General features: G+C 46.1%; 1 protein-coding gene across 3 annotated transcripts in view; it reads right to left on the reverse strand.

Moving 5' to 3' along the window:
• Positions 1-27816, reverse strand: part of SCRN1 (secernin 1) — a 54541-nt gene that overhangs the window by 11553 nt on the left and 15172 nt on the right. For all 3 annotated transcript variants that reach the window (XM_066239144.1, XM_066239146.1, XM_066239145.1), the window contains exons 2-6: positions 22782-22941; positions 9762-9943; positions 7583-7785; positions 3084-3278; positions 784-949 (exon numbers count right to left, since the gene is read on the reverse strand). In XM_066239144.1, the coding sequence (XP_066095241.1) occupies positions 784-949; positions 3084-3278; positions 7583-7785; positions 9762-9943; positions 22782-22940 (905 nt within the window). In that variant the 5' untranslated portion in view covers position 22941. The remainder of the gene's footprint in view (positions 1-783; positions 950-3083; positions 3279-7582; positions 7786-9761; positions 9944-22781; positions 22942-27816) is intronic.

Raw genomic sequence — 27816 nt, forward strand, 5'->3', positions numbered from 1 at the left:
GCTTAAAACATGAGGCCCACACCTCCTCAAAGTAATCAAAGTAATATTGAATGTGATTTAAAAATAACATTTTTGTTAAGTGAGACCCAACGAGCACAGAAAAGCAGGAGTTAGTATTATCGCCACTGTACAGGAGAGAGAGGGAAGTAGAGATGTTGGGTCACTAATACAGTAGAGATGTTGGGTCACTAACCCAGCTACTAAATGCAGTGGAACTCAACCTCCTGGCAGTTTCTAGAGGCTGCCAATACCACTTCTTTGCTGAAGTCCAGGGGCAGAAAGCAACCCCTGAAAATACACCGTCTAAAAGGATCAGCCAGTGCACTTGAAATTGCTTCCATCTGCTTTGCCTCTGGGCCATCGTGTCCTCGAACTCATAGGAACTGGTTGTTTTGCTAAGTCGTGGGCGGTCCTGTGATTTCTCTGTCTCACTGTGTCTTGTTTAGCTTTACCCCCTCCCCACCACCACCACCACCACCACCACCATCATCTACCACCACCACCATCATCTAGAGCACAATGCCTGGCCCATGACAGATACTCAATATGTATTTGCTGAATTTAAAACAATTTGATTCCATGACTTTGCTGAATGCTGTGTGGCTAAAGCCAAGAACATCCCTTAATCCAAGCTCTTTTGTGCTGCCCTGGCCACGTGGAGGACAACTAAATAATGTGGCTCGGCCACACAAAAGGTGGCGCAGGGCCTTAGCGCATGCTCGGTGGATGAGCTCTCAAGCGGAGCACGCGCTTTCTGCTTACACGACCGTGTCGCAGACGAACCTGGAAGGGTCTGGGGTCCCAGTGAAGTAGTGGATGCACGGCGAGCTTCCGCTCTGGGGCAGGACAGACACGACGCTGGCTGTGGTGAGGAACGACTCGGAGTCTATGCAGACGCCACCGGCTTTGTCCCGTAAGATGTCGATCATCGTCTGCACAGTGATGCTTTCTGGAAAGACAGGCAGCGGGGGAGATAAAACTCTGGCAGGTTGCTAACCCCGATCCATTCATTCTTGTCCCTTTTTTGTAATAGAACTTCTGAAAGTATAGCTGGGAACATACCTGCCTCACTACAGACCATACTTCCCAGCTGCCCTTGTGGCTTGGTATGGCCATGAGATAAATTCTGACCAATGAGAGACAAGCAGGAAGGATGTATGCAACTTTCTTGTCACATCTGTGAAAAGGAGTGCTTGCCCCCCCCTCATGTTCCTTGTCTCCCTTCTGGCTGGCTGGGAGATGCCAGCCAATGGATCCCAAGTGGAAGAAGCCATGTGTGGAGGCAGAGTGACCTACCAGCCCTGGGCTACCCATGTATGCCTGGACTCCACCACGGGAGAGAAACCTACTTCCATTTTCTGTAAGCCACATTATTGCAGGGCCACTTGGATACAGCACTTAGCAACGCCTCAACCAGTGCAGGAACACAAGAGAACGATACCTGTGAGAAGGCGTGTATGCAATCTATGCACAGTCCACCAAGCAAGCTCTCTTGTTTACCCTTACTGGACCAAAGCAATTCTGTATTTAGAGGATGACCTCTCTGCAGTGGGAACTATGCACAGAGAGGTATTTAGACTAGTCAGAGTCATTAAGACTCAGCCTGGTTCCAACTGTAGATAAACAGATAAACAAACCTTTGATTCCAGTTCTATTTTTTCTCCTTCCACTATTCTTAAAGTCTGTGCTCACAAAGATCGAATCAAAGCATGATTTAGGGAGAAGAGACCTTAAGGCTCACCAGCACAGCTCACATCCTTTTCGTAAGCCTGTTTAGACATGTCACTCCTAAAAACACTAATAGTATGTCCTTGATTTCAACTACCCAGTGTTCAAACTTCCTCACTGTCTCATACATGAGTTTATTGAATTGAACCAGGCTCCAGGAACTTGATAATGTCTCTTGAGTCTGTCTCAAACTCTGCCTCTCGTTTCTCCCCTTACATTGTAGTTGTTGGGCCATTTCTTCTGTAGTTTCCCAGTCTCAACGCTGCAGATGGCATCCCCTTGGTGCTATTTCCTGTGTTCGCCCATTCTTTGTATTGACCATAAATTAGGAGCTAGATCGGGAGATGTCATCAGATTTAGGTTTGAGGTTTAGGCAGGACAGCTTCACACATGGTACTGTATACTTCCATCAACCTATTGTTGTTTCTTTTTTTAATTTAAACTTTGAGGTATTTTTAGAGTTCTCATTTTTAAAATAGATGTTTTTGCACCTTCTTGCCCAAAATATAGTTCTAAGTTCTACAGAGAAACTCTTATAATGTTCCTCTAGATTCAGGGACAGCAAAGTTCTTCTTAAAGAGCCAGATAAATATTTTAGGCTAATGGGCCATACAATCTCTGATATAACTTACCCATCGCAACTGCTCAGCTCTGCCCCCGTCTCACAGAAGCAGCCATAAATATTTATACATGGGTGTGTGCTGATGAAATTTTAGTTAAAAAACAGCAGATAATCGGTTTGCTGGCCCCTAACCTAAATGACCCAAGGTTTGACTTAACAAAACATATGTACCACTAACAAATATAGAGTGTGGCCACTGAGGTTTATTTAGAAGGGCTATCTAATCACCATATTTACCTAAATATGGGTTCTGACCAAGTCCATAATTGGGTAGAAGACAGAGGGCTCAAGAAGAAAATTCAATTCAATAGTTAACTTAATAAATGTCAATGGAACAAAAGACTATCAGGCATCACCAGGGCATCTTAAGATGTGTAAGAGACAATACCCCTGCCTCAAGGCCCTGCCGGCCAATGAGAGGAGAAAGTTAGGGAGAAATTAAGTCAAATATACAAATGCTGCAGAAGGCTGCAGTAAGTATCACAATGCCGTTAGTGTTGAAAAGGCGAAATAGCAGGAAGTGTCCACGGGGTAGAAAAGCATCCTGTAAGAACAAATGCAAGTTGTCATCTTGCCTGACTATCAGGGATGTCAGCACAAGTTGGTCTCTACATCCGAGGTCTATTCTCTACTCTTTCTCTTTGCTTACCTTCTCAAGTTCAGACAAGTTCTCTAAAACAGCGGCAAGCCAAAGGGTATGAGAGGGAGAAACACGAGGGATGTGCTAACTCACCTTCTTGCTTGTCTAAGCTGTCTTTGCCTGCACAGCAGTGTGGGTGGTCATCCGCCGGAGAAAAGACTTCGGAAAAATTGAACTCATCCTCTCCCGTCCACCAGCCTTGACTCTGAGCATAACTCCTGAGCTCAGGATGCTCCGCGTCAATCTTCGTGGTGAGTGAAAGCTGACTGCAAATGCACTTGACTCCCTCTGCAGAGAGTGCAAAGCCCACTTAAGCTGCAAAATACACTTTATAAAGGCTCAATCACGCAATGGAAATTGACAGGGACTCTCCCCTGCAACTTGACTCTAACTACAGGGATGAAACAAGTTCCGTTTTTGAAAGAGAGAAACAGAACGATTCTTGGTCCTCTTCGGAGAAGATCTCCCAGCAGCTTTGACTATGACAAGCATTATCATATTGTCCACGAGCCACAGTCACTTGATCTTCATTTCATAATTAAAAGGAAATATGTGAGGCCCCTTCTTCTGGTTAAATAAACCCCAAACCTCGACCAATTAAAAAGAAAAGTGGAAGGCTCTTTGAAAGAGGTATTGAGCTACTAACAAGACTTGTGAATGTTGTAAGACATTCAGAACCTTCCTCCTCAATTAGTCTTGCTCTACCCCGAGAACACCTTACACCACCACCCTCTGCCCACATATATATGTATGCAATTTTGTAAAACTACAAATATGATACTTCTTCATTCAACTATTCTTTCCAGGTTCCAACATTTAATAAGAACATACAAGCACTGGTAATGAATGATTTTAAAATAAAAGAATGTCCCTGGGATTAGATATGGGTCACGTGGGCATGTGACAAAACTTACGGGAATTTTTTTCCTCATGAAAATATAATAAGCATAGCTAAACAAGTCTGGAATCAGAAGTGCTCGCTTTCTGAGCCTACTCCACCCTGAAGAATGAGGGTTAGGGCATCAATTCTCCTTAGTGCTGGGAGGGTTGCTATGGGTTTTCCAAAGCCTGAAGTACCAATACACAGCACAACCTGGCCTCCAAACTTCAAGATGATGTCCAGCTCACTGCGGAGTTATCACTTATAGCTTAAAACGGGTCATTCACAGTTGCCGCTTCTGGGGAGCACACAGATCTTCTTAATTCTTAGTGAATGAAGTTGGCAGAGAGAGAGAGAAAGAGAGAGAGAGAGAGAGAGAGAGAGCCCAAACTATAACCTGCAATAAAGCCATCACTGCCTGAAAACCAGTTCCTGGAGGTGGAGTCGGGGCTGGCCCGAGTTCTCTCCGTGTCTTCTGCTTCAGGGATGTACACTTCCAAAATAAGAATTCCTGGCTAACGTCCTTTGCCATTCATCTTTTTAAGAGGACACCATTTTATTTTTTAAAGATGAATATAAAAAAAATAAATAAAAAGATCTGGCCTGAATAAGTGATTTTGATAATATTCCCACTAAGTTTTTTTTTTATAGTCTTGTGAATAACTCCACCAATGTTATTCCCCTAGAGGGCTGATTTATAATAGGCATTTACTTCCAAGAATTATATATAGCATTGGAAGGCCAGAGTTCATCAAATCCTGCTGCAATCACACCACTGCTGAGATCAGAGGACGTGAAATCAATGAGTCCAAAGGCTGGCTAAGGTTTTAGAATGTAACTATTTAGTGAAATTCAACATTCATTTTGATGAGATGGGTTTTTAAGCTATATTCTGAAGTGAGACTAAGCTTTTGAAATAAAGTTGCAGATAAAAAAGAGTTTTACATTCTACTTAAAAGGAATATGACTGCTTTTCAGCATGGACCAACATGCTTTCTTTTTTATTTATTTTTTTTAAGGTTTTGTAACACCTTTAACATTTCTTTCTTTTTTTTTTTTTTTTTACAGAGACAGAGAGAGGGATAGACAGACAGAAATGGAGAGATGAGAAGCATCAATCATTAGTTTTTCGTTGGGCATTGCGACACCTTAGCTGTTCATTGATTTCTTTCTCATATGTGCCTTGACCGCGGGCCTTCAGCAGACCGAGTAACCCCTTGCTCAAGCCAGCGACCTTGAGTCCAAGCTGGTGAGCTTTTGCTCAAACCATGCCCGCGCTCAAGCTGGCAACCTCGGGGTCTCGAACCTGGGTCCTCGGCATCCCAGTCCGATGCTCTATCCACTGTGCCACCGCCTGGTCAGGCCCAACAACTTTCTTGATGGAACCATTTGGTACTAAGACTTCATCCTAGGAGAGTTTATCTTAAGGGAGTTTAAGTCCCTGCATTTCAGGGGACTCATAGAGGCCTGGCGGGCCACACTGCCTGCATCAGTTCTGTAATTACCGGGGAAGTAGGGCAAGCAGGCACACCTGGGTGTACGTGGGGCACGTGTGGGTGGAGACATGCTCTGAGATTGCTTCCAGGCGCCATTCTGCGCCCTTGCGAAAATGAGAAGGAACCGCCCCCTCCTCCCGGCAGACCAAGCCTTCGCACAGCTTAGCCAAGAAACCAGGGTTAGATCTCTCCATCTCACCATCTCAGTGGGCAGCCCTTTTTAAGACATGACTCGCCCATGGTCCACAGCAACCCTGATCACCGGACTGCAACGGGCCACAGTAAACAACAGCCTTGATTCCCAACTACTGCAATAGATGTCCTGCTTCCAACTCAGCTCAGACGTGGCTCCGGTCACCCCCTCGGGCAGAGATGGCAAACATGTGTCATCCTTAACATCATTTTTAAGGAACCAGAAGTGACTCCTGGTAAACTCAGTTGAGAAAAAATACATAGGCCAAGTACAGGATCAAAAAGAGAAGAGTTCTAGACACTTCTCCCAGGAAGAGATACAAATGGCCAACAGATATATGAAAAGATGCTCAGCTTCATTAGTTATTAGAGAAATGCAAATCAAAACTACAATGAGCTACCACCTCACCCCTGTTAGATTAGCTATTATCAACAAGATGGGTAATAGCAAATGTTGGAGAGGCTGCGGAGAAAAGGGAACTCTCATCCACTGTTGGTGGGACTGTAAAGTAGTACAACCATTATGGAGGAAAGTATGGTGGTTCCTCAAAAAACTGCAAATAGAACTACCTTATGACCCAGCAATCCCTCTACTGGGTATATACCCCAAAACCTCAGAAACATTGATACGTAAAGACACATGTAGCCCCATGTTCATTGCAGCACTGTTCACAGTGGCCAAGACATGGAAACAACCAAAAAGCCCTTCAATAGAAGACTGGATAAAGAAGATGTGGCACATATACACTATGGAATACTACTCAGCCATAAGAAATGATGACATCAGATCATTTACAGCAAAATGGTGGGATCTTGATAACATTATACGGAGTGAAATAAGTAAATCAGAAAAAAACAAGAACTACATGATTCCATACATTGGTGGAACATAAAAACGAGACTAAGAGACATGGACAAGAGTGTGGTGGTTACCAGGGGTGGGGGAGGGAGGACATGGGAGGGAGGGAGGGAGAGAGTTAGGGGGAGGGGGAGGGGCACAGAGAACTAGATAGAGGGTGGCGGAGGACAATCTGACTTTGGGCGAGGGGTATGCAACATAATTTAATGACAAAATAACCTAGACATGTTTTCTTTGAATATATGTACCCTGATTTATTAATGTCATCCCATTACCATTAATAAAAATTTATTAAAAAATAAAATAAAAAAAGAGAAGAGTTCTGCGATCTACTAGCCATGTCTGCCACGGGCACAGAAGGGGCAAACTATCATGAATGTGCTATGTATCTGTCATCCAGTCCTAAGGACTATAGAGGGGGCTTCACTGGCCAAGTCTTTCTCAGAATTTGTTAGTCCTTTTGGAAGCCCTTGAACTCACTCTGGGATGCCATCCTGTCCAAAGTACAGGGGTGCTGAGGTGAGGACACAAGACAGCCAAGCCCACCCGACACTTCCTTCCTCAGAGCCGTCCCAGAACGAGAGGCTGCAGGAAGCAGAGAGCAGCAATTCACTGGGCAGTAAATCCTTCCGGGCGGATACCTTCGTCCTCTGCTGTTCTAGAAACAATGCCTCGCAGAGATATTGGCCCCGAGGAAGTCAGTGGTCCTCACGCAAATCCAAATTCCTCTTTTAGAGGCAGAGTCCAAGCACAAAGAGCGACGGGGCTGGGGTCATCAGCGGCAACGGCCTGTTATACTAACTCACTGACCTATTTGAAGGGAGTGGGGGGAAAACATCAGCATTGCCTGGGCTGATTATTAGTGTTTTAGTGTTACCATTTGGATCATGAAACGCTAGTAGTCTGAATTGGGTCCTGCCCAGAAAGCAAAGAGGAAACGTAAGGAGTCTGCTCCCCAAGTGTTGACATCTGTTCACTCCGGGTTCAGGAGACTCCCTTCCCCTCTGGAAGCTGGAAGCAGAAGCCCAGAAACAAGGGACCAGCGGAAAGTCGCAGACCCGCCGCGGAGAGGCCCTGCGGGGGCAGCATGGCTCCTATAAAGCCTGGGCTACCTCCACCCCAGCCTCTTCCGTCCGCGGAGCTCCGCCCCACCCACAGCACTCACCTGTGACTTTCTCGGCCGCCCAGTACTTCCCCACGGTCTCCAGCACCCAGGCCTCCTCACGATCCACAAGCAGGTAAGCGCTTTGGAAGCTGTGGCAGGAGCCCGCATCTTCATAGTAATTCCCTCCTTGTCCGTGTTCTTCCAGCAAGGCGACGATGACATCTAAGGCTTCTTTAGCTGTGGACCCTCTTTCCAAACCAAGCCTGAAGTAAGGAAGCCGGGGAAACACCTCCGTCATTGCGGACCACGGAATTATCACCATAGGAACCAAAGACTGGGATGAGACTGAATTATGAAGCGTGCCAACGTGTGTCAATATGTTTAATATGCAGGCCAATGAGCAGACAAATGAACAGCATTCTCACACATTCAGTTCAAAATCACAGGCGTGCTGTGCTTCCTGTCTCTGGGCAGCCCCCGCCCACACAGACAGAAGTGTCGGGAACGGGGGGGGGGGGGGGGGGGGGGGGGGGGGGGGGGGCTGAGCATCTCTTTCCTCGTTTCTAGCTCTGCCTCCAGGCACAGCTCTCGACCTGACTTAGCCAGACCCCTTTTGTTGGCTTAAGTCTCCCTCTTGCCTCTACCCTCCTGCCTCTGGGCCACAGGAAATCTCTGCCCAGTCCAGCCTTGTTCTCTATTATTCTACACCAGGTTCACTGCACCAGCCAACTGCTGACCGGAAGCCTTACCGATAACATAAAGTCAGTTACAGCCTATTTCATAATGTACCTGTATTATACACTGCATTCTTACAATAAACTACGCTAGAGGAAAGGAAATTGTTATTAAAATCCTAAGGAAAATACATTTACAGTATTGATTTAAAAAAAAAATCCATGTATAAATGGACACACACAGTTCAAGCCCGTGTAGCTCAAGGTCAACTGCAATCTTCCATTCCCCCCGTCCCCGATCAAGGAGTCTGCCAGGGCCTTCTGGGTTCATGACCTTTTGGACATTGAAAGATTCCCAGCCTTCAACCAGAGGGCTAAAAGCAGGAGGGAACTAAGTGGACTTTAAGTGCTGCATTGATTTGGGGGAACGGCGTGGGAAACCTTGACTGACCTCTGAATTCATCCCTCAGCCTTACAGACCTTTCTTCTCAAAACCTTCCCAAATAAACACAGTCCATGATAATCTCCTAGCATCACGCAGGGTTGGCTGAGGACCCTACCCTAGAATTCTGTGACATTCATGTGGCTACAAATCTCAGAGTGCCTTGAGACGCATCTCTCCTGCTGTTATCGTTATCTTAAATTTGTCTTAAAATCTTACGTTGCTCAAATTTTTGTCTTCTTCCTGCTCCCAGACTAACATCTCTTAGAAGCTTTTGAGCTTCGATATGTGCCCAGAGTCCAGCACAAAGCAGACATTCAATAAGTCCCTGTTGTTTATAAGTTGATAAAAGATACATCAGAGGCTTTGAAGAAAAATTTAAAAATCCTCTTCCATGGTCCCTGAGAACTCAACTGTTACAATGGTGATTGATCTCTGCCACTGCTATAAATCCCATACCACGGATATCATGGGAACTCAAAATGCAAAGTTATACCTGAAGCATTAAATTTAAAAAAAAAAAAACAAAAACACTGTCCATGATTAACTCTTCAATTGCAGGGTTTCCATTAAGTGTGATGGTAAAGATATTGGACAGCTGTGAAAACATAAGCTCCAAACTCATTGTTATTCCATCAGTTTCACTCTGTTCAACAAGAGAAAACTGATTGCAAATAGGAAGCATTCTCCTCTCCTCCAACCCAGGGAACCTGTCCTCTAAGTCTGTAAGAACCAGGCATAGTGAAGACAGTGAAGAAGGCATAAAGGCAAATGCTACCTAAAGGGTGTCACTACCAGACCTTGCCATCAGTTGGCAGAGGCTATGGGCCACAGAGATCTCTGTGTAAATGTGCCATTTCTACCTACAAAACCTACAACATTATGTCTCAAAAACATGCATGTTGTAGCACATATCAGTACAGTACTTGATTGCTTTTTATTGCTGAATAATATTCCACTGTAATTTATTATTTTTCTTTCAATCAGCTCAAAGTTTATATCAAACGGCGCACGTCTTCTCTGGGAGGATTGTGTTACAAAATATGAGGTTTGGAAGAAGATCACCCCTCTCCCCATCCCCCACCTGCCCTGGGCAGGTGTTTCAAAGAATCACCGAGCGTACCTGACCAGATCCATCCCCAGTAGGGCTTCCGTCTCGGCGGCTGGTGCTCTGGTATTGATGGCTTCATTGGCTATGCACACTCCATGTTCATTGGCTCCCATTTCTGCCCCCCAAAGCCAGGCAGGTCTGCTTATTACAATGGCATGGGTCTTGGGAACTTGATCGATTGAAATGTAAGTACACTAAAAAATGAAGACAGGAAAGAAAGGGCCATCACCTGTCAGATACCACTTAGGCTTCACCTTGGTACTTACACTGAACCACCATGTCAGTTATCAACAGACCAAAAAAAAAAATAAAAATAAGAGATCTTGGGAACACCAGACTTAAAAACCACTCCAAACCTTAGAGCAGCTCAAAATTCTCCACAATGACTTTCAGTCCTGCGGGTCACTCAGTTTCCAGTCTCTTTGGTTCAAGCCAATCTATCCATAATGCTTACATCGGTGGTGGTCATCCCCTTGAGCCAAGCATTCAGCCAACCTGAGTATTCCGCGGCCAGTCATGTCAGCAGACACAGATGAGTGCCAACATTTCAGACCAACACAGGTATGTATTCTCATTTGCAAAATCCGTCCTCTATCAGTGGTTTTCAAACATTGTTAGTGCGTTACAGAGCCCTCTCTATAAAAGAAACATTCCCTCAAAGCCTGACATAGAAAACAGGTAAAAGGGGAAATGCTTTGTCTGAAGAAGGGAAGTCCCTAAGCCTCCTACAGTGGTCCCTAGGACTTCCTGGAATAGTTTGACAACCCACATGATCGCCCTAGTGGTAGAAAAGAGAAACTGATACCACCTTACTCTTAACTACTACATTAAATGTACACTCTCTTATATATTTGATCCCCTGCCTGTCACATTTGATCCCCACACTAAGACCATGAAGACATCAGGAAACCGTCCCGAAGAGGTGACTTTCTAATGGCCATCGGAACTGCCGTGCGTGGCACATGGTGTCGTGTGTCTCACTTTCCCCGGGTGCTGTGTCTTTCCCTGGAAAAGGAATGAGCTCATTTGGATCAAACTATTTCTTTCAGCGTATCTTTAGCCTCGGAACCCTTCCTCCACACAAACGCTCACATGGAAGCACGCACACAGTAGACCTGGTCAAAGTGTGTCGTGAGGCGAACGGAAGAACAGGTGCGCGACGGGGCTGGGGTAACTCGGGGCCTCGCCAGCCCCTTCTTCCTCTTCCCTCCTCACCTCGGGCCCCCGGGACATGTCCACGGACAGCTAACCTCGGTTATCCACAAGGGGCCTCCTGACTCCACCATTCTATCTGTGTCTATCACACACACTCTTTGTGTAGTGTGTACAGTATGGAACTCGGGGCTCTAACTACACAGAGCCCAGCAGCTCTCCAGGGAGAATTTTATCAACAATGGAGCCCAGCAACCATTTACATTTTAAACTAGGAAGCTGAAAACAATGCATCAACTGCAGCCTTAGATCTTTTTTTTTTTTTTTACTCAAGACCCAATTATATCGGCTGAATGCAGCCCAGGAAGTTCTTCTGCACTGATTTCCCATAATCTCTAAGCCACAGGTACGAGCTGAAATAAACGCTCATGGGTCACGTGACCGCCGGAGCTTCGCGGTCGCGGCAGACGACGCTGTGCGCTAGCGATGATGTTATTTCACTTGACAAATATTTGTAAACTGAAAACTAATTAAATCTGGAGGTTGGCAAGACAACCTGGAGTTTTTCATGGCAAATTGATACTAAAATATACTCTTGGAATGTTTTCCTTTATTCAGTTGCCAAAAGTCATTTCCTTTAAAAATAAAAATTTAAAAATAAAAAAGATTCTTTTAGAGCAAAACCTGGCCAAAGCAGTAAACAATTAAACTACATTCCTCTGGGCTCACCTATACATAATTGACGTTTATGTCTTAAAATTGCACTCGTGTATGTGGAAAGTAGTTTAGGCATTGACCAACACTTCCCAAAACTCCTGTGTGCCCTGAGCTCCAGTGACAAATTCTATCCTGAAAAAGAATGAGTACGTCGGAAGGAATCTCAGTGTCATAAGCATAGATTTATCGTAATTTTTTAAAGGATAGGAAAAAAAGAAGTGAAAATAGGAAATGGGTTTACTTATTCGCCCTCAAATCCATTTTTACAAGTTTATTTCCATGTCACCAATTATTTATATAGCACCCACCACATCCCAGGCATTTTGTGCTCAGAGCTGCTGGCGGGGAATCAGTGAGCTGTCCCACCCCCATCCCTTCCGGCTGAGGAAAGAGAAGGCACAAATGCACATTGCTAGGACCACCAGGACGAGTTCCGGAAGAGTCACTGAGGTCTGTCTACTTAAAACGTTCCTCCTCCCCCTTGTTCTTCTCTGATTGACACAATCCTGCTCTGCTTTTCCTCCCCCCCCTTCTATTCATCCCCTTCCAAAAGCTAAGTGACGTCGTTGTCACGTGTGCTGTTTCAGTATGCTGTCTCCACACAAGCCGGAAGATGTCCCTGTTCAGTTCACCCATATATCCCAAGACTGGTACATACCAGGCATCAATAAGCCTTCTTTTTTTGAATAGATGAATGAATAAGTAACAAAGGTCAGAGGGAGCAGAATAGAAGAGCAAAGGAGAGAGAGAAGGGGCATCCAAGGATCAGAGGCTTTATCAAGTGGGTGACATTTGAGTTGATCTTGAAATACGGGCCAGACAACAAGGTATCCCAGACAGAGGTAAGAACCCGAGAAGAGACGGTTGGGGATGTCACAGGTGTGCTCCTGGTGCAGGGGAGGCCCCCACTGTACCACTTAGGGGAACCACCGTGATGTCACCGAGTCACAGGACCTCAAGAGCCCAGCAAGTAATGACTGAGAAAAAAAAATGTCAAAAACTGAATCAGAAAGACCACATGGTCTCTGTGGGAGTTCAAAATATATGCAGCCAGTTTGACACTTTCGGGCAGAACTCAGAATGAGGGCGACGGAAGGAGACCCCCAAGCAGGCAGAGGGGGGGCCAAGTCAGCCTCTCCTAGGACGGGGCTGAAAGCTGATACCCCAGACCCCTCATAGGCTAGGGCAGGGGGGCGGGGAAATGGGGGGTGTGCCCCCAAGCCCCTAACACCGCCCCCTCACGGCATCTCTGTCATGAACCACACAAGCCTGGCCCTAGCATGGGCCCTTCTGTGGCTGCAATTCACACACGCTCTGCTGGGTTTGCAATCTGACTAACCACATGCAGGTCTGGGAGGGACCAAGCAGGATGGACAAGCTCATCTCATATAGATGGGTCCTTTAAGAATCCCACGGTGGGAGCAAACCTCGGAAATACAGAACATTTACCTACGATGTAATTAGCTAAACTTTGTGAAGTCAGCCATCCAGGACGAGAACACCCCGTGCAGGCATTTTGTGAACGGCCTTCCCACAGCCACATTATTAACAGGGCAGAGTCTGAGGTAAGGGTCTCATGGGGTGAGCTGAAAGTAGCTGAAATCTATCGGTGTGGCAAAAACACTTTAGTGGCCCCAAACTTCCTAGCCGAAATTTCTATTAGAAAAGAAAACATTCACCACTTAAAAGATCAACGTTTACAGGAGTGGTTCTGGAAATCAGCTGGGAAAGTGATAGGCAGTGTCTCGCTGTCCCTCCTCCACTCCTAACCAGCCTTTAATAAAACAAATCTGTCGGTTTATAGGACTCCTGGAGGCCCAGGCACAGAGCAATGAGGGAACCCTACGATGAGGAGCGTGGGGAGGCAGTCTCCTCAACGTCAGAACTCTGCCTAATCGTTGAGGTTTTAAAAGTGTCGCTTGAACTGAGCTGGCCATTCAGGTGGCTCCTGGCGACACACGTCCAAGTTGGAGAATGAAAAGACGAGCCTTGACCGAGACCCTAGGAGCAGGATAAAAGGCAACTCTTCTGCAGAGCGCGTCCGCTGTGGACGCTGTGTGTCAGTCTCAGAAATGGAAAAGCCAAGTCAGCCTCAGGCTGTCGCCTACCCCTCGCACATTCCAGCACACACACTATTTCCAGATGGCGCCCAGGGGAAGGGGGAGAGAGACGCTCACACAATAGACGTTTCAGCTCCTGAAACGCAGCCATTGTCTCTTCCCGCTGTTCAGGGACGGTGAGCACAGCCCCGGCAGCACCAGCCAAACCGATGTGGAACGGGTTGATGAGTCAGCCAGACGTCGCAGGGTAGGGAAAGAAAGGGAAAGGAAATGGGATGCTTTCGAGACATATTTTTAGTTTTAGGAAATTTGCAGCATTGCTAATTGTCACTGAGAGATTTTGTTTGGCTGATTAGGGTTTTGTGCTTTTTTATGTTTTTAACCCAGCATCTTGCCTGCCACTTGACTGGTTTTGAAAATGTGCCCTTAAGGTTCAGATGAATCTCAATAAAGACAAAAGAAGACATCAACCCCATTTCAGGAGAACTACTTTTTATTTCTCTAAAACTTTTTATTTCTCTTTGAGGGCGGGCAATGCAAAGGCCTAGGGTCAGAAACAAGGCTGGGAAAGGGGACATGATAGAAGCCACTGTCCTGTGGACTCCACGCAAAGCGGGGGACTCCTGCTCTCGGAAATAGAAGAAAATCAACCCACCGAACCAAAGTCAGACAGGAAGAGCGGTCAGTGCACAATTTGCCCAGCGGCCACGAAGCTTTGCTCGCTCTCCCTTTGATTCCAGAATGACCTACACATCCTACAGTAAAAGATAAACTTCAGAACTAAAATTCAGCGTCCCCCATCCACAACCAAAGCTGACACACCACAAATAAAACCCACCACCTGGGCAGTCCCACTAACAATGCTCTCAGCTGTCCTTAGTAACTTTCTATTCCTGCAAGTATTTTCATTGCGGGAGAAAAGGGAACTAACTGATCTACCGAAAGCCTTCCCCAAATTGTGGAAGTTGTGTGAGGACGTCACTGGGATATGGACCCCCCCCACAGAACTTCACGCAGTGGAACACAGAAATAAATTAAAACAAACTTGCAGGAAACAAACAAAAAAAAGAAACAATGAGAACTTTACACTTTAAAGGAGGGAAATAATGGAGAAGAGATTTATTCCATGAAAAGACACTTACCAAAAACACTACGTGTGAAACCTGACTTGGTTATCAAGAATTCTGTCTCTAAGAGTATGGTGGGTACCAAAGGGGAGGGGCGTGGGGAGAGGACAAAGAAGGTCAAAGGGGTCAAATAGATGGTGAAGGAAGGAGTGTTGACTTTGGATGATGAACACACAATGCAATACACAGATGAAGTAGCATAAAATTATGCACCTGAAATTTATATATTAATCAATGTTACCCCAATAAATTTAATTTTTTTTTAAATAATCCATCTCCACAAATTGTGGTATAATTCTTTTTGGGGTACCAAGTATAAATAATACACACTTTAGTTAAAATTCCTTGTTTTTCTGGAACAGTATTCTAAGGTTGGACCCAATTTTTCCTAAATAGTGAACCCACGCATCCATGGGCACACACACATGCGCGCGCGTGCGCGTGCACACACACACACACAATCCAGGAAACCATTCCTCTGCCTCCTCACCACCCTCCCTGCAGGGAGCAGCAGGCGTGAGGGCAAGTCTGGATGGGCCCTGTGAAGCACGGTGGCACGGCGTCCTCAGAGGGGACCGAGGGGCTTTCACAAATAGCTACCTATCTATCCATCCTACTCTGCAACCCGAAGAGGGATTGTTGAAACCCCGGAATCTACAGGAGAAAGAATAAAGGACGTGAAATAAAATGCTCTGGTCTGCCAACGGGGCCGCTGAACAGAAATGTGCCGTGTGATTTAGAAACTGAGGACGTCTAGGCCAGAGGGGCCGATCTCTCATTCTTGCAGGCTCCTCAAGCAAAGTGAACTCATCGGACAGTGGATGATGGATGGACAGACAGACAGGTGGAAAGTCTGAGGGGAGGGTGAAGGGTGGGGAGGTGGACAAATTGGAAGGGAAGACCAGCTGGAAGGGTGGACCAGCTGGGAGGGTGGGTAGGTGAGTGGATGAGTAATCAGGATGACATCCTGCATGTGGCTATTCTCAGGAAATCTGTTTCTGGGACCACGACACTTCTAGGTAAACCGCAGAATACACATGTTTAAAATGTCATGAAATGGGCCCTGGCCGGTTGGCTCAGTGGTAGAGCGTCGGCCTGGCGTGCAGAAGTCCTGGGTTCGATTCCCGGCCAGGGCACACAGGAGAAGCACCCATCTGCTTCTCCACCCCTCCCCCTCTCCTTCCTCTCTGTCTCTCTCTTCCCCTCCCACAGCCGAGGCTCCACTGGAGCAAAGATGGCCCGGGCACTGGGGATGGCTCCTCGGCCTCTGCCCCAGGCACTAGAGTGGCTCTGGTCGCAACAGAGCGATGCCCCGGAGGGGCAGAGCATCGCCCCCTGGTGGGCAGAGCGTCGCCCCCTGATGGGCAGAGCGTCGCCCCCTGGTGGGCAGAGCGTTGCCCCCTGATGGGCGTGCCAGATGGATCCCGGTCTGGTGCATGCGGGAGTCTGTCTGACTGTCTCTCCCCGTTTCCGGCTTCAGAAAAATACAGAAAAAAAAAATGTCATGAAATGGCTGAGGAATAGATCTTTTGTGGGAAGTTCTCCCTCTTCTTAGTTTAAAAACATTTCTATATGCTCGTGAGGGCTGCTATGAAAGTCTCATGACCGTCATTGTGGCTCACAGGCCCAAATATGGAAAAGAACCCGTCCTTCTGTACTTGCACCCAGCTGCAGGTGGAATGAAAGGCATGAACCGGAGTTTGAAAAGCAGACTCAGAAGCATGTGCTGAAGAGAGCGGGTTGGGAACTGAGACCTGGGACCACAGTACCGCTCAACACTAGTCAGCTCCTCAAAAAGAGAAAAAGAACTATCTCTCTGCACAACATTCGCCTTAGAGTTTACATAGCGCTTTCCCACGTCAGCTCACAAGTGCTTCACAAAAACCCCGTCACAGTGGATGTTACGATCGCCATTGGGCAAATGAGGAGACTGAGTCTCAAAGACCCAAGATGCAATAAATGGGAAAGGCAACACTGGAACCCAGGACCATGCCTGCAGGGCCAGAACTCATCCCCCCGGACTCAGGTGATTACAAATTTCAATTGATTTATAAAGGCGTGAAGTGCTACGTGTTCACAGAAGGCTAGCAGGTTGGAGAGAGGAGAAGTTATTGGTGCTGGGCCCTCGAAGGATACATAGGAGTCTACCAAGTAGATGACAAGAGGGGAAAGGAAGGATATTCTCAGCAAAAAAAAAAAAAAAAAAATAGAAAATGCAAAAAGCACAGAGAAATATAACTGTGCTGGCTGTTCAAGAAATGGCGAGCAGCTCGGTGTAGCTGGAGCTGACGGTGTGAGCTGTGAGAGGAAGACTAAGAACGATGATAGAGGGCACACAGGAGAAGCGCCCATTTGCTTCTCCACCCCCACCCCACCCCTTCCTCTCTGTCTCTCTCTTCCCCTCCCGCAGCCAAGGCTCCATTGGAGCAAAGATGGCCCGGGCGCTGGGGATGGCTCCTTGGCCTCTGCCCCAGGCGCTAGAGTGGCTCTGGTCGCGGCAGAGCAACGCCCTGGAGGGGCAGAGCATCGCCCCCTGGTGGGCAGAGCGTCGCCCCTGGTGGGCGTGCCGGGTGGATCCTGGTCGGGCGCATGCGGGAGTCTGTCTGACTGTCTCTCCCCGTTTCCAGCTTCAGAAAAATACACACACACAAAAAAAAAAGAATGACGATAGAACAGAAGGCAGGAAATTGCACAACACTTACGGAGGTCAATGACTACAAAAACTTTACCCTGTGACCCAGCATTCCTGTATGGAAGTGTACCATGGCTATATCCACACATATATGGATGGAATGACTTGTGTGCAATGTTCTTCATGCTATGTGTCCTAGACTGGCCAACAGTTCCTGTGTCTACCAATAGAGAACTGATGAAATACTCTATGAAGTATCTAAACAATGGACTACTGTTCGCTGTAAAAATATTATAATTTTTATGTACAGATATAAAAAAATTCTTCAGAAAATGTTATTAAAAAACAAATTTTAGACCTTCTCTGTACGTTTAAAATGATATAGTTTAAAAAATCAAGTTTGAGAATAGTGCATACGATGTGCTACTTGCATGAAAAAATAAAAGGCTAAAAATTCATATCTAGGTCTATTTGCATAAAATACTGTTAAGTGTTAGAAGTCAACAGAAAGAGTTTTATAACTTGGGAATTGAGTAATTTGGAATAGGGGGAGTAAGACTTTCCACTGTAAACCCTTTTTGTATCACTTAATCTTTGAGCCACTTCAATGTATTACCTATTCAAAAATGTAAAATTACATTAAAAAGTATCTTTATCCAAACGAGTTAAAAATTCACACCCACAAAAAGAAAAACCTGCACACAAATGTATATAGCAGCTTTACTCATAATTACCAAGACATGGATACAACCAAGATGTCCTTCAGCAGGTGAAGAAAAAATAAACTATGGCACCATGCACACAAGGAATATTATTCAGCGCTGGAAAGAAATGCGTTGTCAAGCCTGGAAAAGACACAGAGGAACCTTATATGCACATTACTAAGTGAAAGGTGACAAGCTGGAAAGGCTTCATTACAGTTTGATTCCAACTAGACGACATTCTGGAAAAGGCAAAACTATGGAGAGAGTGAAGAGATCTGGTTGCCAGGGGTTAGGGGAGGGAGGGAGGAACAGGTGGAACACAGAGGGTGTTCAGGGCAGGGAAACTATCCTGATAGCACTGTAATTAACGGTGGATACATGTGTCAAGACACACCTGTCCAAACCCAGAGGACGCACGGCACCAACAGTGAACCCTGATGTAAACTATGGAAGGGGTCGATACTGGCTCATCAATTATAACAAATGTTCCACACTGAGGCACGATGTTCACCGTAAAGGAAACTGGGAGGCGGGGGTGGGGGTGGTGAGGGATTATATATAGGAACTCCCTGTACTTTCTGTTCATTTTTCTGTAAATCTAAAACTGCTCTAAAGAAAATAAGTCTTAATTGGAAAGAGAGAAAAGGCAGGCAAAGCGAGGAGGCTGCCAGCTGGGAAGAGTCCCGAATGGCATACAAATCAGCCTGGACTCTCATCCTAGAAACACAACCCAGCGCGTTTCTAAACAAGGCAGTGACGGAGCTGTGTTCTGGGGAAAAGAATTCTGGTGACCCTGCAGGGATAAGACTCCAGGACAAAGAAACCAATAAGCAGATTACGGAGGGGCGCCAGGGGTGGGTCTGAATGAGACGGGGAGGAGGGGGTGGCAGTCGGAGGAGATGGGGACACAGGAGAGGAAGCAGCAGGACCCAGTGCTGCTGTCCCCATGCATTCGAGGGTGAGGGCCAACATTTCCTTCTGGTTTCTAGAGGCAACTATGTGGCAAAGAATGGAGCTGTTAGAGGAAACGGAGCCAATGGGATGGGAAAAAGGAACTTGGTTTCAGACACGGGAAATTATTTTACCTGCAGAACACGGATGTGGAAATGTACAGAGGCAACTCGAGACACAGGATACGACTCAGAAAAGAGGTCAGGGCTGCCCGAGACACTGATTCTGGGTGTATCAAACTACACTTATTTATGCAAGGGGACATAATTCAACCTACAGTGTATTTGAGTAGTAATATCCCACGGAATCTATTTCCTAAAATGATTGTAACCATGAGACTAAAATATTAATTTAACCTATCCCCCCCAAAAAAGAAAATGAGTTTTCCTACAGTATATATTTCAGACATATTTTTGCAGTAGTTCCCTCTTACCTGCAGGAGAACACATTCCAAGACTCCCAGTGGATGTCTGAGAGTACCAAATTCTATATTCACTATGGTTTTTTTTTCTATACAGACATACCCACGAGAAAGTTTAATTTAGACAGCAGGCACAGGAAGAGGTTAACAACAATAACGCATGGTCATATAGAACAATTAAAACAATATAAACACAAAACATAAAAGTTATATGAATGTGCTGCCTCTATCTGTCAAATGCCTTACAGTGCTACACTCACTCTTCTTCTTGAGACATCTGACGTGATAAAATGTCTTATTAAGTCGAGAACTTTCACCTTCTCACGCAAGGAAGCACTCTACGGCTTCTCTGGCGTTTCCAAATTGCCAGCATCACTGGTCTTGCACGTTGGGGTCATTACTAAATAAAATAAGGGGTTCTTGAACACAAGCTCTGTGACACCACGACAATCCAAACCCCAGATGGCTACTAAGTGCCTGACGAGAACTTTCACAAAATGTAACACCCATTCCTTATGGGGTTTTTTAAAAAAGAGCTTAAAATAGGAATTGATGTGTACTGTTTAACACAGGGGTCCCCAAACTTTTTACACAGGGGGCCAGTTCACTGTCCCTCAGACCGTTGGAGGGCCGGACTATAAAAAAAAACTATGAGGCCCTGGCCGGTTGGCTCAGCGGTAGAGCGTCGGCCTAGCGTGCGGAGGACCCGGGTTCGATTCCCGGCCAGGGCACACAGGAGAAGCGCCCATCTGCTTCTCCACCCCTCCGCCGCGCTTTCCTCCCTGTCTCTCTCTTCCCCTCCCGCAGCCAAGGCTCCATTGGAGCAAAGATGACCCGGGCGCTGGGGATGGCTCTGTGGCCTCTGCCTCAGGCGCTAGAGTGGCTCTGGTCGCAACATGGCGACGCCCCAGAGGGGCAGAGCATCGCCCCCTGGTGGGTAGAGCGTCGCCCCTGGTGGGCGTGCCGGGTGGATCCCGGTCGGGCGCATGCGGGAGTCTGTCTGACTGTCTCTCCCTGTTTCCAGCTTCAGAAAAATGAAAATAAAATAAAATAAAATAGAAAAAAAAAACTATGAATAAATCCCTATGCACACTGCACATATCTTATTTTAAAGTAAAAAAACAAAACAGGAACAAATACAATATTTAAAATAAAGAACAAGTAAATTTAAATCAACAAACTGACTAGTATTTCAATGGGAACTATGCTCCTCTCACTGACCACCAATGAAAGAAGTGCTCCTTCCGGAAGTGCAGCGGGGGCCGGATAAATGGCCTCAGGGGGCCGCATGCGGCCGAGGGCCGTAGTTTGGGGACCCCTGGTTTAACAGGATAAAGCTATATGAATCTTGGTCCCAAAGCCAGCATCTCACTTAATGAAGAAGCATCAGAGCCTGCCCACTCAGATCAGGCACAAAGACAGAGGTACCACTATCTCCCCCACTGTCTACACTGAATCCAAGCTATATGCCAATCAGACAAGAAAATAATTGGAGATGTAAGAGCAACCAAACTCTCTCTATTTACAGGCGTTATAATAATATACCTGGGAAAAAAAAACAAACCAAAATCAGTAAGAGCTGACACAGCCAATAAAAGAATTTTAGTAAAATAGCAGAATGTAAAATTAACCAAATAGCCAACAACACATTCTGGGAATTCGGAAAAGCACGTGTTGTCACACATTGCTGGCGGGAATGCAAAATGGCAGACCACCAACAGAAGAAAAATTGATAATATCGAACAAAAGTACATACTTAATATACCCTGTGACCCCGCAATCCCATTTCTGGGCACCGATCCCAAAGACATACTGACAAAAAACTGTTTTATTTACGCACCCTAAATAGAAACTGATGGATAAAATGTTAACATAATGAAGATATATAAGCCAAGAGCAGACCCTGGGACAGATGAAGTGCTGTTATTCACTTCAGGACGGGTTGTAACGGCAAAAACACTGGAAAACAACCCAAATTTCCAGACAGATGAGGCGGGTTAAACTATGATGCAACCATAGAATGAAATGCCATGCAGCTGTACGGGAGGAGCAAAGAACATCTCAATAGACCGTAAAGAGCGAATGCTAAGCCCTGGCCGGTTGGCTAAGCGGTAGGGCGTCGGCCTAGCGTGCGGAGGACCCGGGTTCGATTCCCGGCCAGGGCACACAGGAGAAGCGCCCATTTGCTTCTCCACCCCACCGCCACGCCTTCCTCTCTGTCTCTCTCTTCCCCTCCCGCAGCCAAGGCTCCATTGGAGCAAAGATGGCCCGGGCGCTGGGGATGGCTCTGTGGCCTCTGCCTCAGGTGCTAGAGTGGCTCTGGTCGCAACATGGCGACGCCCAGGATGGGCAGAGCATCGCCCCATGGTGGGCGTGCCGGGTGGATCCCAGTCAGGCGCATGCGGGAGTCTGTCTGACTGTCTCTCCCTGTTTCCAGCTTCAGAAAAATGCAAAAAAAAAAAAAAAGAGCGAATGTTAAGGTCTGTTCGTGGCATGCTACTGTCCACCGGAGAAAAGAGGAAAAGGCTGGGTAAATGTGCACATTACAGGTGCGTGTGGTTTATTGCAAATATATGTCCGTTTTTAAGCGAAAGAATAAACCAAAACAAAAAACAAAAAAAAAACTTCCCAAACATGATTATCAATAGGAGAAAAAAGGAAATGGAGTAAACAAGAAAAACAGAAGTCTAAGCTATACAGACATCCCTCATTTTATGGCACTGCACTTTATTGTGCTTTTGTTGTTTTGTTTTATTCTCAATTGCAGTTGACACACAATATTATATTAGTTTCAGGTGGACAACACGGTGATCAGATATTTATATAACTTACGAAGTGATCACCAACCCGATCAGTCTAGTAGTATTCAACATGCTGCGATTTTTACCAAGTGAAGCCCGACCGTCCACTAGCAAAAAGATTACAGCTCACTTTGTGATGAACGCGGTCATCACAAAGTGTATTGCCGCGTTCTGGTACCAAACCCGCGATATCTCCAAAGTATGTTCCGGGCCTTATTTTGTAGACTTGGCTTTAGAACCAGGCAACGAGTTCGCCTAATTATAAAATACGAGCCACAGCAACCAATATGGGAATTCTCCAGATGACCCTGTTTTTAAAGCTATAAACAAACCTAATGGAAACGGGAATTAGAGCCGAGAAGACAGTTCAGAGGGGTGAGAAGAGGGGTGAGCAGGGTTAAGGCGTGCTGGGCAAAGCAAGAGGAAGGGAATGCACGCTAATCGAGAGGCTCTAAGGCATCACTTACCTCCACCTTGCTCTCGGGTTCGTGATCGGCAGCCGAGAAATACACCACCTCTTGCACTTCATCCCTGGGCCGAGCTGAATTTTTCCCAAATACCACCAGACCGTCCTTAGCACGCGGAGGGAAGGCCACCAAACAGCAACTCGGCGGGGCTACAGCCATTCTGAAAAGAGAGCGGAGGCCAGAGACAGGATGGAAGCCGGCCCAACGCGGAGCGCTCCAACAGTGGGCTCGTCCAGCATATTTCCCCCGCTAACACAGTCTCCGTATTGAACTGGGCGCAGCCCGCTCATGACTGAGATCCCCGCTTGCGAAGGAAGGTGAAGCGCCTGGAGTCGAGTTACAAAGCCACCGACACCAGATGATGTTTAGTAGTCCGTGGGTTTAAACGAGGCCAGCTCCGCAGCAAACTGCAGTGCCAGCCAAACGTGGAACGCCATCGGAGAAAGGAAAGGAGGTTACTGCTCCAGGCAGGAAGCACACGCACTCAGCAGCGTGTCACAGCAACAGAAAAATAAATCAGTATGTATTCCTTGTAACAGCGCCCTACAGAAGTGCCTCCGGTCCAGAGGTGCGTGGCTGCCACATAATAGATATTGGGGGTGGGGATGGAAATGGGTCTAGATTTAGATGGAAAGAGACTCCACCTTTTCATATATTTTTACTCTATCTCCAGACATAGCACTGGAGCAGCTCCTAGAGCCCCCTCCGTCTCCCCAGCAGGCTTGTTCGCGTCTACAGGGTCATTGAGCACCCCCGCAGCTGGATGCTCCGTTCAGCACCGCTTTCCTCCGTTCAGGCTCTTTCTCTTTGGGAAAACTCATCCACGCTCAGAGCCACCCTTATCACTGTGTGCCAGTGACCCACACATTTTATAGCAGCTCAGTTCTCTCCTTGAGCTCCCAACCCAGCTGCCTTTTGAAGATCCAAAACAGATTTCGTCAGCTTCCCCAGACTGGTCCCATTTCCGAGGCTCCCAATCGCAGTGGCCAGCTCCGCACCCAGCCAAGAGAGCATCGAGAACTCGGGAACTATATTACCATCTGCTTCTCCGTTACCTAGCACACCTCACCAAGTCCTGTAGGTTCAAGCTGTCAGGTCTCCATGGAAACTATCCACTTCTCTCCATCCCCACTACCCCCCTCCCTGCGCCAGGTACCATCACCTCTAGCCTGGATCACTGCAGTAGCCTCCTAAGGGATGACTCCATAGCAGCTATTATTCCCCTTGCTCCTCCAGACATTCTCCACGCTGCAGCCAACGTGATCTTTTTAACAGAATGATTTTTTTTATGTTATTCCTATTTAAAACCCTTTATAGGTTCCTCACAGCTCTTAGGTTAAAGACCAAAATCTGATCAAGCTTATGCCCCCTTTCCAGCCTCGTTTCTGACCACTCGACCCTCCACTCTCTCCACTTTAGCACAGAGGCCTTTGTCCAGTTCCTTTAATACTCCCAGGGCCTTTGCACAGGCTGTGTCCTCTTCCTTGAGCACGCCGTTCCCGGCTTCTTGCATCAAAACCATCTGCCTAGATCTAACCACTGCTCCTTCACATACCGGATCAAATGCCACGCCAATGTATGTCACCAAACGATACAATCAAATCTGAAATATCTGTGTAACTGTTTTATGACCAACCAGCAGTTAGTAGTCATTCCTCTCAAAGTCTAAGCAGTATGAAGGCAGGGACCATGTCTCCTTTGCACGCCCTTTAAACCCAGCTCTTCACAACGTCTTCTGCAGGGTAGATTGTCAATAAATAATGAGCACGTGTGTGGTTCTCCTTTCTTAGTAGTCTATCAAACAGAAGTCTATCAAAAGAAGTGGACCCTTGGCAACTCTTTCTTACCAACATGCCTCTGAACCTGGTTGAAATGAATGAATGCCCTTCTCTTAATCTCTGTATCTGTTAAAATCTGATTCAAAATCTCTTTCTTTCAGAAAACTGTCTATAAAGAACTCTGTCATTTTCTCGGTATCCCTAAGCACTAATGCATCTGGCTTGTTCTAGGATAATGTGCATTTATTCTAGAACAGGATAAATGTTCTAGGATATTGTAGATGTACTGCTTGTAAGTGTACTGCTTCCACTTCAAATAAAGCTCTCTGAAGGCAGGACCCATGCCACCTAACTACAGTGGCTCTTCCCTCCACCCCCTGTATTACAGGCACTCAACAAACATTATCTATTGAGCCAACAGGGTTTTTGACAGACATCTGCTCTTCAGCCGGGACATCTACTTGGTCAGCTTGACTGAGTCATCTGGGTCACTTGACCATGATAGGGATGTAGGCAACAGAAGCCGGGCTTTGTGGCCCAGGGAGGCTGATTTTCCACTGAACTTTGTGAACAGCTGGGAATGGCAGAAGGGAGCAGAATGTTAATCTATTTTTTTTTTAATGCAAGGTAAACCAGCAACCTTTGTATAACAACCAGCAGCAAGCTAGCCAAGGCGAACTGTGCATGTTTTCCCCGGATCACCATTCTGCACACTGAAGCTGTGGCAGTGACTTGGCTGGGTCCTTTTCTACTCTCCAGACCAGCGCTGTGTGATCTGAACACATTCTACAAGGAGGGGAGCGTTCATATCCACTGACCAATATGCCGGGCTACTGGCCTCGTGTGCCTATTGGAGTGTAGTTAGTGTGATTAAGAAACTGAATTTTTAATTTTATTACAAACTTTAATTAGTTTAAACAGCCACGCGTGGGTACAGGAAGCCCAGTGAACAGAGCAGCATTACGACTTCCCAATACACCCAGCAATGAAGATTTTCATACTATGGCTTCCAATGATCCCAGAAGTACTCATCTGTAAAGTCCTCCATTTATTCTAACGACAAAATGTGCTATCAGCCATATAAAATGAGCTAGCAAAGAGGAGGCAGGACATTTCCAGGAGACTGTGGAAAACAAATACTAGGAAGCAGCTACTGAACTCACCAGGCAGACTGAGGTTAAAAGCACGCTCTTTTCTCCACAAGCTAACGGTGATCAGAGCCCTGGACGCCAAGTCCATTTCCTTCTATGTAAACCCTCATATTCCTAACTCTGAATGTACCATAAAAGTAGTCTTCATCACTACCTGGAAAACCTTTATGTATTTTTCAAGTCAATTCCTCTCTTTCTCTCCCAAGTGAACCTTTAGTACCTTCCCTCCTCTTCAAACCTCCAGCGACCTCCTGTAAGCTGGTATCTCACCTCCTTGTCCACAAAGGACAGAGGCTGGGGAGGAAGACCATTTCAGAGAGATGATATGCAGGTTTGAAGGGCCTGTGGCTGGAGAAAGAGGCAGGAGCCAGTAAGTTAAACAACCAGTGCACCCCTAGCCAGATAGCTCAGTTGGTTACAACATCATCCTGATATGCAAAGGTTGCGAGTTCAATCCTTGATCAGGGCACATACAGGAACAAATCGATATCTCTCTCTCTCTCTCATACATAAAAATTTAAAAATTAAAAAAAAACAGAAACAGTGCAGCTGAGGCCAGAGAGAATAGGGGAAGAGGCTGGAGAGGCGGAGAGGCCAGTCCACACTGGACTTGGAAGACCGCAGCAAGGATTTTAGCGTCTGTCTCATAACAAACACTGAGGCCACTGAAGGCTTAGCCAGCTTTTGGGGGAGGAGGGGAGCCAGTGCATACAAACAACTTTTCAAAGCAGATGTTATGATAGGGAGGAGACAGCTCCCTGGACGGAAATAAATGGATTGACAAGTAATTCCAATTCTATGTTTAAATAGAATGTTCTACCTAAGGAAATGGTCTATGTTCTACCCTAAGGAAATGGTCAGGGATACTGACAAGATTTATGCCTCAAAATGTTCTTTGCAGAGGTATTTATACAGATGAAAAACTGACTAAAAGGTCATTGTTCAGCATCAGAAAAATATCTAAAAATTTATGCTATATTATATAGTGAAATACTATAGAGCCATTAAAAATATGTTTGTGATGAGTTTTAAATTGCATGGGAAACATGGTTTGGGGTTAGGGCCCAAAAGAAATGATCTTCCTTAAGTAGAAATACACATAGAAAAAGACTAGGAGGAAATGTGCCCCAAATATTGATAGTGGTAGCCCAACTGTTGAATTCTATGGAGTTTTCTTTCATACTTTTTCTTTTAATTTCTAATTCCCCTTTACGTGTTTATAACTATATCATCACAAGATAATGATTAAAAATAATAATAAACTAGACAACATTACCAATTTTGGAATTTTATTTTAAAGAAAAAAAAGTTTGGCTCTACTTCTTTGTCCTGACACATCTAAAATTTCAAAACTGGCAAATTCGTACTTGCATCATATTAAAGATGAAATTTTGCCTGACCAGGCGGGGGCGCATTGGATAGAATGTCGGACTGGGATGTGGAGGACCCAGGCTCGAGACTCCGAAGTTGCCAGCTTGAGTGTGGGCTCATCTGGTTTGAGCAAAGCTCATCAGCTTGAGCCCAAGGTCGCTGGCTCGAGCAAGGGGTCACTCGGTCTGCTGTAGCCTCCCGGTCAAGGCACATATGAGAAATCAATCAATGAACAACTAAGGAGCCACAATGAAAAATTGATGTTTCTCATCTCTCTCCCTTCCTGTCTTTCTGTCCCTATCTGTCCCTCTCTCTGACTCTCTCTGTCTCTGCCACAAAAAAATATAAAAACAAAAAAATAAAGATAAAATTCTTTTATTCAATGTTTCTATAGTTATTCTTTGATTCTTTCTTTTACTTTTTTTTTTTTACAGTCTCCCCAATTCAGGGAGTCACTCAAGGAGTACACAAATTTTCATTATTATTATTACACAAATAGTAGGCAGAACTCCTGTAGTCGTTTCCTTTTTTTTTTTTTTTTTTTTTGTATTTTTCTGAAGCCGGAAACAGGGAGAGACAGTCAGACAGACTCCCGCATGCGCCCGACCAGGATCCACCCGGCACGCCCACCAGGGGGCAACGCTCTGCCCACCAGGGGGCGATGCTCTGCCCCTCCGGGGCATTGCTCTGTTGCGACCAGAGCCACTCTAGCGCCTGGGGCAGAGGCTGAGGAGC

This window comes from Saccopteryx bilineata, chromosome 7 (assembly GCF_036850765.1).
Source record: "Saccopteryx bilineata isolate mSacBil1 chromosome 7, mSacBil1_pri_phased_curated, whole genome shotgun sequence".
Lineage (NCBI taxonomy): Eukaryota > Metazoa > Chordata > Mammalia > Chiroptera > Emballonuridae > Saccopteryx > Saccopteryx bilineata.